This window comes from Oreochromis niloticus, linkage group LG18 (assembly GCF_001858045.2).
Source record: "Oreochromis niloticus isolate F11D_XX linkage group LG18, O_niloticus_UMD_NMBU, whole genome shotgun sequence".
Taxonomy (NCBI): domain Eukaryota; kingdom Metazoa; phylum Chordata; class Actinopteri; order Cichliformes; family Cichlidae; genus Oreochromis; species Oreochromis niloticus.
Window position 1 is genome coordinate 24,800,576 of NC_031982.2, and position 12,238 is coordinate 24,812,813.

The 12,238-nt window shown below is 40.8% G+C and overlaps 1 protein-coding gene across 1 annotated transcript in view; it reads right to left on the reverse strand.

Moving 5' to 3' along the window:
- Nucleotides 1-6,118: 6,118 nt before the first annotated feature.
- The window catches only part of mtcl1 (microtubule crosslinking factor 1), a 78,425-nt gene continuing 72,305 nt past the window's right edge, over nucleotides 6,119-12,238 (reverse strand). The window contains 1 exon segment of the mRNA XM_025900049.1: nucleotides 6,119-7,379. Within this exon segment, the coding sequence (XP_025755834.1) occupies nucleotides 7,089-7,379 (291 nt within the window). The 3' untranslated portion in view covers nucleotides 6,119-7,088.

The window sequence follows — 12,238 nt, forward strand, 5'->3', positions numbered from 1 at the left end:
ACATCATAGCAAGTTGGTTGTCTGGTCCTGCCATAACTAGTATATGTTAATTATGAAATCAAGCCCAGTATCTATAGTTCTGAACAGTTAATGTGGAATAAATAAAAGCCTGAATTTTTTTTACTTTTACTGTCTATGAATAAATAGACTATCCTGTATATATACACACAGTATCCACATGTTAAATCACACACAAAGACACACAGAAAGGTTATTTCTATCTTTGATCTTTGGATACAACGCACTTTGGTTCAGTCCCACAACACATTTATTTCCTGCTCCCCTACATACTCAAAAGCACTTAAAATCAGATGCTGCATGTGTTGATTGGCCCTTTAATATTGCTCCCAAGAAATAAATATTTTACTGGTTTGAGTCCAGGTGTTACATTTATTGAGTCTGTATTAAAAGGGAATGTTTTGAGGTGTTTTTCAGCCATTGCATGTACATCACCTGGATGAGATGCATTATATGGCCCTAACCAAACAAATGCACAACAGTAGGAAAGGAATCCTCTTTATATATTTTACATTTCTCACATGTATATTGGTCAGTGTTATGATCGTTCTGCTCATAGACATTAAAAGTAGGGCAGAAAGAAAAATGCCAAACAGGGCATCTTGTCCCCTTCAGCTCGTTCCAGCAGTAGTGTTAGTGTGCATAATACTGGAAATCGTCCTGCCTACTTCAGAGAAATGCTGATCTCTCATCTCAAATTATCAGCCCTGATCTACACTAAGGATGATGAAAATCTGAGCTTACTCTACACAAATCTTTTAAATGAAAGGAAAATCAGGCAATGGCAAAAAAAATCTAACAGAAATCATAAAAATGTAAGAAAAAAAATCAAACAAACACTTTCAGCTCCTGCAGGTTGTTTCAACACCACGTTGGTAAAAAGCTAAAAACTTCCTCTTCAGCTTGTAATGACTTCAATATTTAGTAAAATTACCATCCAGACCAAACGTTCCCTCCTGAAAATGTCACATTGACCTTCAAGTGATTTAAAATTCATCATATGTCGGTGTCTGCTTCAGGATATGTACTGTATTTGGGTGTTACTTGTATTTTGCAGAGGTCACACCCTTCTTGCCGTGGCTGGCAGACATTAAAGCAGTGGCCGGTGTTTAGCAGCGTGTCTGTGTGTTTCAGCAGGGACTTCAGGGGTGGTGTAAATTATTCAGCAGTGGTGGGTTCCTCTCGGGTGGATGGAAGTAAAAGAAGAGCATCTTCTCCTTCCCGCCGCTGACCCACTCAGTGCCATCAGTGTGCAGCCGGGACGCATTAATTATTCATTCTTATAACTCAGTGAAAGGTATACGGAGGCCTTCAGCTCTCTGCTTCTGCCTCTTCATCGCTCTCTCTTTCCCCTCTCTGCCACCATCACACGGTCTCCCTCTGAGCCAATAAAAGCCCAGTGTTTTCCAGTTTAAAAAATAAATAAATGAAATTCAGTTTAGAGATTTAATTCTTGAACTTTGTTTGTTGTTTGGAATTTAAAAATTGAAAAGTAGTCAAATAAACAAGAGAAGAAATGGGACCCTTGTCTGCATTAGCTGCCAGCCAAGTACTACAAAGAGCCTGTTGCACTGTACAGGGACCTGTTAGGCACATTTCCAGCTCCATGTTTTTATTGTTGGATTCTAGGGTAGCTTTGCATGATTCTCAGTGCAGCCCCCCCAATGTCTGACAGTAGCTGTTTTAAGTCCTCTCCCTTTAACACCACTTAAAGGGTCTTATTACTGATTGGCTGCCCCTCGTGAGCAAGTAAAAGGCTTGAATAGCAGGTGGGTGGGGCTTCTTGGTTCAAAGCCAGAGCTGTGTGCCTCAGTAGACCACATTAGGGTCCCTATGACATCATGCAGAGATGTTTTATCACTGACAATAAACCTGTTTCCTGATCACTTTTCACAAGATGATTTGTTAAACATTTCTGAAATGATAAGACTTTTTTTTCTAATTTATACATTTCGTTAAATGGGGTGTGGTCCTGTGTCTGTAATGTATGGAAGCTTGTTTCCGTCACTGAAAAAAACAAAATAAAAACAATTTTCTGCCATCCATAGGTAAAAATTTCAGGTTATCTTAATGCTAAAGTTTTCTTCTAATGTTTTAGTTAGTAAGCAATTATTTTCAGGTACCCAATATGTAATTTTAATATAATAACCAAACAATTTGACTTGATGGAGAGCAAAAAACCTACCCAAAAACAAGTTTCCATACTGTCAGGCAGCACAGTGGTGTCTTGGTAAAGGATAAGCTTTTTAAATATACTTCTTGTTATCAAACAAAGACCCATTACTTGATTTATCGTGTATTAAGGCCACACTCGATGTTTCATTATCAAATATTTTCCTTCACAGTGTGTGAGTTCCTGAAGAGTAAAAATACACACTGAGAAGGCCGCTAATGCTTAATTCAATGAGCTGAAAGGACACTCATCAACCCGTTTACTCAACAACTGCAGTGAAAAATGTTGAGATAAAAGAAGCGCCTAAATGTTCTGAACCAGTCTGAAATGAAAACTGAGTATTCAGTTCAATTAACACAAACATTTTCTTCCTTCTCACTTTCATTTTAGGTCCTTTGCGCTTTGGTTCTGCTTGTTTAAACTAAATGGATGCCCCAGACAAATGTGTCATTTGTACAGCATATTTGGATGTGGAGTATATAAATATAAGGAGAAACCAGAGTTCCCCCTTACATTTACTAACATTTCACTAGTTTATGAATACATACACACTTATTGAAAAAACGTACATTTATTATTTAGGGATGTTACATCGAGATGATTTTGGGAGTATTATCCATTCCGTCTATGGAATGTGAGGGAAAAGCACGGGCCTGCGTTGAAAAGAAAACCTGAATTGGAACTTTTCACAACATAAATTCTGCTTTCAGTCATCGCTTATTAAAAGAGTTTGTGTTAATATACAGGGTGGGCCATTTATATGGATACACCGTAATAACATGGGAATGGTTGGTGATATTAAAGTCCTGTTTGTGGCACATTAGTATATGTGAGGGGGCAAACTCCTCAAGATGGGTGGTGACCATGGTGGCCATTTAGAAGTCGGCCATCTTGGATACAACTTTTGTTTTTTCAATAGGAAGAGGGCCATGTGACACATCAAACTTATTGGTAATGTCACAAGAAAAACAATGGTGTGCTTGGTTTCAACGTAACTTTATTCCTTCATGAGTTATTTACAAGTTTCTCTTTGTTCACAGCCATTGACATGTCGAAGAGGTTAACACGTGAGGAGCGGATCGAAATTGTGTTGATATCTGGTGAACGCAGTAACCGGGTCATTGCAGCAGATTTCAATGCAAGACACCCTACGAGACCACCCATCTCCCATGCTACAGTTAGCAAACTGCTTGCTAAGTTTCGTGAAACTGGTTCAGTGTTGGATTTGCCAAAATGCGGACGCAAGGAAACTGTCACTAATGAAGAAACATCAGTGGCTGTCCTAGCTTCATTCAGCAAGAGCCCACAGCGTAGCACTCGCCGCATGACACTGGAGAGTGGCATTAGTCGAACATCCCTTCGGCGGATATTAGCTACTCACAAATGGCACCCTTACAAACTCCAGCTACTGCAGCATCTCAACGAGGATGACCCAGATCGGCGCACAGAATTTGCAGAATGGGCAAAACAAAAATTGGAACAGGACCCTCAGTTCACGCAGAAGATTTTGTTCAGTGATGAGGCAAACTTTTATGTGAATGGTGAAGTTAACAAACAAAACCACCGCTACTGGTCTGACACTAACCCACATTGGATGGATCCCTCCAAGACTGTTGGAACAACAAAAGTGATGGTTTGGTGTGGTATATGGGGTACAACGATAGTGGGTCCATTCTTCATCAATGGAAACCTCAAGGCCACTGGATATTTGAAATTGCTACATGATGATGTGTTTCCCTCTTTATGCACTGAAGCTGGCACGTTCCCTGAGTTTTTCCAGCAAGATGGTGCACCACCACATTATGGGTGCCAGGTCCGAGCATTCCTAGATGAACAGTTTCCTGGAAAGTGGATTGGTCGTCGTGGGCCAGTTGAATGGCCCCCAAGGTCTCCCGATCTGACCCCCTTAGACTTTTATCTTTGGGGTCATCTGAAGGCAATTGTCTATGGTGTGAAGATACGAGATGTGCAGCACCTGAAACTACGGATACTGGATGCCTGTGCTGGCATTTCTCCTGCGGTGTTGCTATCAGTGTGTGAAGAGTGGGAGAAGAGGGTTGCATTGGCAATCCAACACAATGAGCAGCACATTGAACACATTTTATAAGTGGTCAGAAACTTGTAAATAACTCATGAAAGAATAAAGTTACGTTGAAACCAAGCACACCATTGTTTTTCTTGTGAGATTACCAATAAGTTTGATGTGTCACATGGCCCTCTTCCTATTGAAAAAACAAAAGTTGTATCCAAGATGGCCGACTTCTAAATGGCCACCATGGTCACCACCCATCTTGAGGAGTTTGCCCCCTCACACATACTAATGTGCCACGAACAGGACTTTAATATCACCAACCATTCCCATTTTATTACGGTGTATCCATATAAATGGCCCACCCTGTAGATGTTATCCCGGCTTCCTGTTTGCTTCCACAGCAGGATGTGGAGTAAAAGGTCAATAAATCACTTAAGATCCCCTTTAGCAAAACTGAATTTACAGGTTAGGGGAGTTTAGTCAGGGTATTTCTAGTAACCATATGTGCTGCTCAATTCTTTTTAGAAATAGATGTAAATATCAATTCTTTGTGTTTATTCTTTATTTTTTAGTTGGACCTGGTTAATGTAGATATTTAGTTTCTCATTTGGCTGTTCAGATACTCACCTGAGGCAGGTAAGTATAAAAGGAAGTCAGCTGCTTTCAGAGGGGTCGGTGTGTGTTGGTGAACTCCTGCTTTAATAATACAGGCTATAAGTTAGAATTCAGCCTCATGCTTCTTTGTTTAAACCTGAAGCTACTGCTGGCCAAACCGACTTTAAGTATCTGCTAACTCTAACTAACCTGATAAGCCAATTACATCCATAAGTTATATTGGTGTAGAAATACATATCTGTAAACTAGTGCTAAATACTAGTGGCCTCTGCTGGCACTCCTCTCACTCAGAGTGTCTACACCCCTGACTTAAGCCTTGCCCATAAGGATGGGTTACACACACAAGGAAACTATCCAGAGGCCCCAACTGCTCTACGTCTTCTTCTCTCAACTCCTCCCTTTGCGGCTCACCAGAGTAAATCATCTGCCTCCATCTCACCCTATCCGTAGCATCTTCCTCTGCCACACCAACCCTGTCAATGCCCCCCTTCACTACTTCCATGAATCTTCTTTGTGGGCGTCTTTTCCTCCTGCCTGGAAGGTCCACCTTCATCATTGTTTGTCCAATATTACCGCAATCCCTGCTCTGCACATGTCTAAACCATTTTAGCCTTGCCTCTTTAATTTAGTCTTTAAACTAATCAACCTGAGCCATCCTTCTGAAACACTCATTTCTAATCCTGTCCAGATGCCGGAAACTCCCTTTCGCAGTCAGTCTTAAGTATTCATACATGAAACTGGTACGCTGGTGTTGTTGTTTTTTTCTTCTTCTTTTTTTTAAGTTCTTGAGGTCACCACTTGGGTCAGATATGGTGTGTAGCAGCTTGAGTCCCCAGTGTGACTCCAGTGAGCTTGACCTTTACTGTTCTATCTAAATAAGGGCAAAACGTCCAAAAAATAATCTCTTTACAGTCAGTGACTCTGCCAGGGGTAGGTAAAACAGCAGATTTGGTCCTGCAGACCTTTAAATAAACTAGTGGGTGGTAGTAGTAACGGTCTTTGACTTGCACAATAACCTGGGAAACAAGAGTAAGATGGCACAACGTGATGCAAGAGGATTTGACTTCTGGGAGGACACAATCTTCTTATTTGCTTTCTCTCTTGTGTGTGTCCCACCCGACCCACTGTAACCCTGTGGTCTGCACCGTAATCCACACGCACACGGTTCAGGATGGCGTGTTTGCCAAGAACGCAAACTCAGGTCTAATGAAAGAGCGCACAATCCATCGTGTGCTACAGCTAACCTCTGTCATGGAGAGATGCAAGAAAAGAAGGCGGTCTTGGAAATACACATTCATATTTATTACCATTTACTATTTACATAGGACTATAGCTCGTTAAGACTTTTTTTTGACATAGACTTTTCATTTAAAACATTCATGTTTTCCACAATCCCTTTTTCTTGTCAAAAGAAAAGGTTTTTCATATCCAATAGTAACAACTGTACAAAGCCAGCCTGATAAGTACAATAATTTACTTAAAAACATCTTATTTTCATCAATGCAAATTATGTGACAACAAAACAATCCCCTCCCCCAAACAGCTGAGCTGAGCAATCACAAATGACTATAGCTCTTTATGTACATGCACTAAAGTGCTAGTATTCAAAAGGCATGCAAATATTTGACCCATATTTGTACAACTGCCTTCCAAATATGCATAAGGTTATTACGTTTGTTGTCACCCATCTTCTACATGTCTACAGAGTCAAACATTCATCTCAACGTAAAAATAAAGACGGACACGAGCATCAGAAATGACATCATGTGTCTCCGCTTCAGACCCGGTGAAGCAGAAGTTGTTTTTTTGTTTGTTTGTTTGTTTGTTTGCTTCCTTGTTTTTGTTGTCTTTCCTCTCCTTGAACGTAAACAGAAAAGTAAAGTGAAGCTTTAAAGGCTGGCAAAACAAAAAGAAACAAAAAAGGATTTAAAAAAAAGTTTGCATGAATGTTTATGGGACAGCGATGAAGAAAAATAAAAATGTAAACACAGGAGGAGTTTTTACCTGAAAAATAGGTTCAGATACACACACACACACACACACACACACACACACACACACACACACACCTACACGCACGTGGGTGATGGTTAACTCAAGTATACAGGCACCTCTTATGGAAACTTATTTTTCTGTATAGGTTGTCTTTAAATACAGTACATTCCAGGTTCCTCTTAAAAAAAAAAAAAAAAAGAGGTTCTGGTTCCTCGATGGTCAGCTGGTGCTACTGGTTGGATCCCAACCCCCCCCTCAGGCTCCTCTAGAGGGAGTCCATATGTTTGGGGGGGGTTCTGAGGTACTGGGTCTGTTTAGGCAGAGGTGGAGGTAGAGGACGGCTTCACGGCGGCTCCTCACCCTCCAGGATGGTCTTCCGGTGTCCCGGCGGCGGGAAGGTGAACCTCCTCTTCGAGCCCTCGCTCCACTTTGGGGACGAGGAGGGGAGCGTGCGGCCCAGCGCGAGGGAGGTCGGCGGTTGGCCGGGCGCGCCGGTCTCAGGAAGCAGGAATCCAGAGGCGGAGCCACCGGAGAGCGAGGCAGGTCCTGCCAATGACAAGGAGCTGTCAGAGAGGGGCGAGAGCAACGGGGCGCCTGCAGCCATTTGCCACCGAGGAAAACAGGAAGTGAGGAGATTCATACAGAAAGATGAAGGGGAGCGAGTGAAAGAAAGCGAGCAAAGGTGCTGATGTAGAAGTGACGTGCACATAAAACAAAAATAAGGAGTAATGTAATGAAAGAATTAAAATGAAAGCCATTTCATGAGGAACTTTTATGTTTTCACCTGATTGTTTCTCTCAGTGGATATAAGAACTTCAACCCCTAACATACTGCTCCTAATGCAGTTTTTAGTCTAACCTGTTCTGCCTGCCTTATCTGAAAGGTGCTTTTTAACTTAAAATTAATTTTGTTTGCTTGAAGCTGGAGCAAAAACCAGCAGGTCAGCCTTTAAATAACTGTATATAAGTGACAGACGTTTAACCTTCTCATCTAACAGGAATGCACAATCTGGTCAAAAAGGCAAACAAACCAAGAAAAAAAAAGATCACATAGTTACTGCAGACATTTAGCTACGGAAGCAGACAAGAGTCAATTTGGGCAGCTGTTTTAACCTTCCCTCTGCCACTTAATAGCACTCAGTTACTCAGGGGACACAGCAGCTAATGACCCACACCTGCTACCACTATCACTGGTTGAGTGAGCAGTGCAAGCACCTAACATCGCTTCATTTGACATATTTTAAAGAAGCTTCTGTTCAGTGATTTGTTATATTTGGCTGGTACACTGGCAAAACACAAATATGAAATCATTGGTATGACATATATAATTTAAGAATTCTCCGCAATCAAGCATCATAACGTTTGCGTCTGTTGGTGTTTTAAAAACCGACTGAGAAACTGACAGACACACTACGGTAGAGACTTGTTAATGAGAAAGTAAGGCCACCTTAAAGCCCAGTCTATTTCCAGTCTAATGAGGGCTTTACTTTCCCAACTGAACATATTATATTCAGTAAAACTTAAAACTAGCAACTATAAACTTATCAGAGAAGTATTTACTGGGGTCTTAGAGTGCAGGAAGTGGAGGTCTATTTTCCCATATTCTTCTATTCAAGGTAAATATATTTTGGAACTGGAGAAGCCACCCCCTGCTGGCCATTAGAGAGAATACAGGCTTAAGACTGATACCCTGATAATGCAGAAAACATATACAGAAACACTGAAAAAGCCAAATCCATGGTTCAAAGAAATGTCTCAGGTACACTAGAGTAAAAATCAGACGGCAACCTCCATGTGACTGGGGACAAACCAAAAAAACAAAACCAACTTGACGATGTTTGTAGGTGACCACTTTCAATCACAAGATTACACACTACTTGCCTAGTAGGACGCAAGCTGTCTTCAAATAATACATTTGTCCAAATAATCCTACTTGGACTAACTGTAGTCGCTCACAGACTGTGAAGGTTTGCAAATAATTGCTGTCTAATTTATAAATGTAGACAGATTGCCAACATATTGCAATCACTCTAATTCTGTGACGCGTCTCATGAGGACTTGACTCAGCTGGTTGCCAACTGGTTGTGTTCTGGTCATATTCCTATAATAAAATCAAAGCATTAAATCACTGGATTGTCCAACAGATGGCAAAAGATTCATGATTTTCCACATTTAAAAAACAAAAACAAACCAAACTTATAATCTTCTTTCATCTTGACATACAAAAATTGCTTTGAAAATGGCAGCTGACTGCGAGTGGTTGGATACCTGGTCCCCATCTTCAAAGCAACCATTTCAAAGGGAACAAGATCACACAAGTTCATTCCACAGAGTTGTCATAGTTATGGTGGCGCTGTGTTCTCTGACCACTGTTTCCCTGAGTATGACTGTGGCATAATTAGACCACAATTAGAAGTTTATTAGATTTAATTCAGAATTTTTAACCCTCACACAACCAACTCTGAAGTCATCTCAGTGCTTAAAGAAGTCCTAAACTGCAGATGAACGATCACTTGCGTGCCACAAATCTGCTATCAGAGGTCACTGCAGGCATCAGGTGATACAAGTCCATAAATACATGCAGTCCATTTGTGCAATTTTGCATTGATTGTAACGTCTAAATATTTAAACCTGTTAAGTGCTTAATTGGCAACAAAGCTTTATGCATCTGTCCCCTGGATGAAAACAGAAAGTGTGGAAAAGAAGGCCACAAAAAACTAAAACTATGAGTGAGTTTGTTTTTCCCCCTTCGAGTGAAGTCAGAGCGTGAATCGAGTGAACGATCACACCACTGGCCTAATTTATTAATAGCTCATCTCCAGGCGTTAGATTTCACTTGAAGGATGGAGGACAAGAAGACCGAAAAGCAACAATCTAGTTCGGCTAAAAATACACGACAGTCAGGCTGCGGTGATGAGAGAGGATGAACTGGAGGAAAAATAACCGGGATGGATGGACATATGGATGGGGGATAGACAGATGTGCTACACAACCTGCAGGAAGTCCTGCTGAAAAACAGGTCACAGAGTTTGACAGGAGGCGTCTGCGCCAAACCATCAATAAATCATTAGTTTATGAATACAGCTGATGGGAATACAGACGATACAGCTTGTGCAAGATTTCCCATGTGACGCCAAAGCATCAGATCAAACAATGCCACAAGTCAGGCACCTGCATACAGGAAGTCAGTGTACACGAGCGGATATTAAAAACAGCAAAGTCAACACCTTTACATGAAGTTTTTGACCTTAAAAAAAGGATCCACCTTAAAACCCTCTAGTGCAAGAATAAATAACAATCAGTTTCAGATCAAATGTATGTCCCTAAATTAGCCTGAAGTTACAGTATGACCTAAAATATCATCAGATTTTCACACAAGTTGTAAAAGTTGATAAAACTAAAGAGCCCAGATAAACAAATTAAATAAAAATCTTAAAGTCTGTCATTTATTTACTGAGGAAAACAGTCAAGTATTAAATATATGTGAGGGGGAAAATTATGTGAACCTTGAAGATAATCAATAGTTAAGCTGTTCAGTGGAATACTAATCAGGTACTCACATCCTTTGTTATCAAAGGAATCTGTCAAAATCTGGTTTTTACAGCACATTTGTGGACGTGAATCGTGGTACGAGCAAAAGATGCCTGAGGACCTCAGAAAAAAAACCAGTTTCTGCTGCTCAACATCTCTATTCAGACAGATTGTGTACAAATGGAGGAATTTCAGGAGCATCGTTTCCCTCCACAGGAGAGGCCAAAAAAACTGTATTACTCAAGGAGCAATACAGCAGTCTGGGAGCCCACAAAGGTTCATATACATTTCTCACTGATGATATCAGCTGTTGGGACTTGTGTAAAAATATGATGATTATTTGGTATTCTTACTGAGAAATGTAGAAACTTCTTTTGACACCCCTTTAAATTGAACCAAATGCTGCGTTTCCTCCCTTTGTGCCAGGCCTGCTGTAAATGCTCTGTATTTATATCCATGAAGGCATCTTGTTTGTTGGATTTTGTGAAGGAGATTTTTCACCAAGCAAAGAATTCTGTGATCATCTAGTTCAGGGGTGGGCAACTCCAGGCCTCGAGTGCCGGTGTCCTGCAGGTTTTAGATGTGTCCGTGATCCAACACAGCTGATTCAAATTGCTAAATGACCTCCTCAACATGTCTTGAAGTTCTCCAGAGGCCTGGGAATGAACTAATCATTTGATTCAGGTTTGTTGACCCAGCGTGATATCTAAAACCTGCAGGACACTGGCCCTCGAAGCCTGGAGTTGCCTACCCCTGATCTGGTTTATTTGGGTTTTTTAAGAGTGTTGATTTGGAAACTTCTGAAGGTATTTTTCACCTCTTCAGTTCCTGTACGAGTGGTGACAGGACTGTAGTGAGTCTAATGTACCCTCAAGTGGCGATATAAGCTGCGGCTGTCACAACGAACGCAGTGACAATAAGCCAGGCTTAACGATGGCCACTGTTCTTCCAAAAGCATTTGAGAAATATCAGAGGTTACGACCTGCTAACACTTCATTCCAACACGACATCTGAAATGACCAGTATGACATGGTGAGAATAGACACACTTCCCTGCAGTTTCTAACAGTGGAATTTTTCCTTAAGCATGCACAGTGTACCAGAATATTTAGTTCATTTCTACCAGAAATGACACAAAACCAAGACAGTGCACAGGAAATGGTGAGTGTTAGCAGCCCGTCTTCATTGGTTAATCTTTGTTAGTCTGAGAGGAAATGGTAAGAAGACGTAAGAAAGCGCTGTGTGGACAAATACGTGAGAAAAAAAGTACAATATTACAAGAAAACATCACAGTCCGTCTAGCGGTGCGCGTAAAAAGGAGGACCTGGTAGAAACACAGTGTTAGAATAATCCAGCAAGGCCTTATGAAGCCCAAACAGACAACAATCGACCTGTGAATGTGTGAAATGTCCAAGAGTCGTCTTTTATGTCATGTTCACTGGCAAACACTTTGGCAGAAATATTAAAATCCACCAGTGATCAAGACGTAAGCCGAAGACTCTTTGAGTTACATGAATTTAAGGACCATACCAGTGTTTATGCATGACTTCTTTTTCCCCCCAATCAGTGGCAAATAGCATATATTTTATGTCACCACAAAACTATTTAGCTTTTATATTTAAGTATGATGAGCTGCTCGCTGAAGCTTGAATTTTTCTTTAGATACATACTGCAGTAAAAATCCAGCACAGAGAGCAGAAACTGTGTAATAAATCTAATCTCATTTTTATGTCCTCAAAGAAGGTTTTATGAAATTTGTTTACTTCTTGTTTTACAGCAGGATTACTCAAAAGGTAATGAATAGATTTGCAAGCATTCGTTTTCACACCTTTGCTGATCTTTTCTGGAAGGATTCTTTACTATTCTGAGGCAAAAA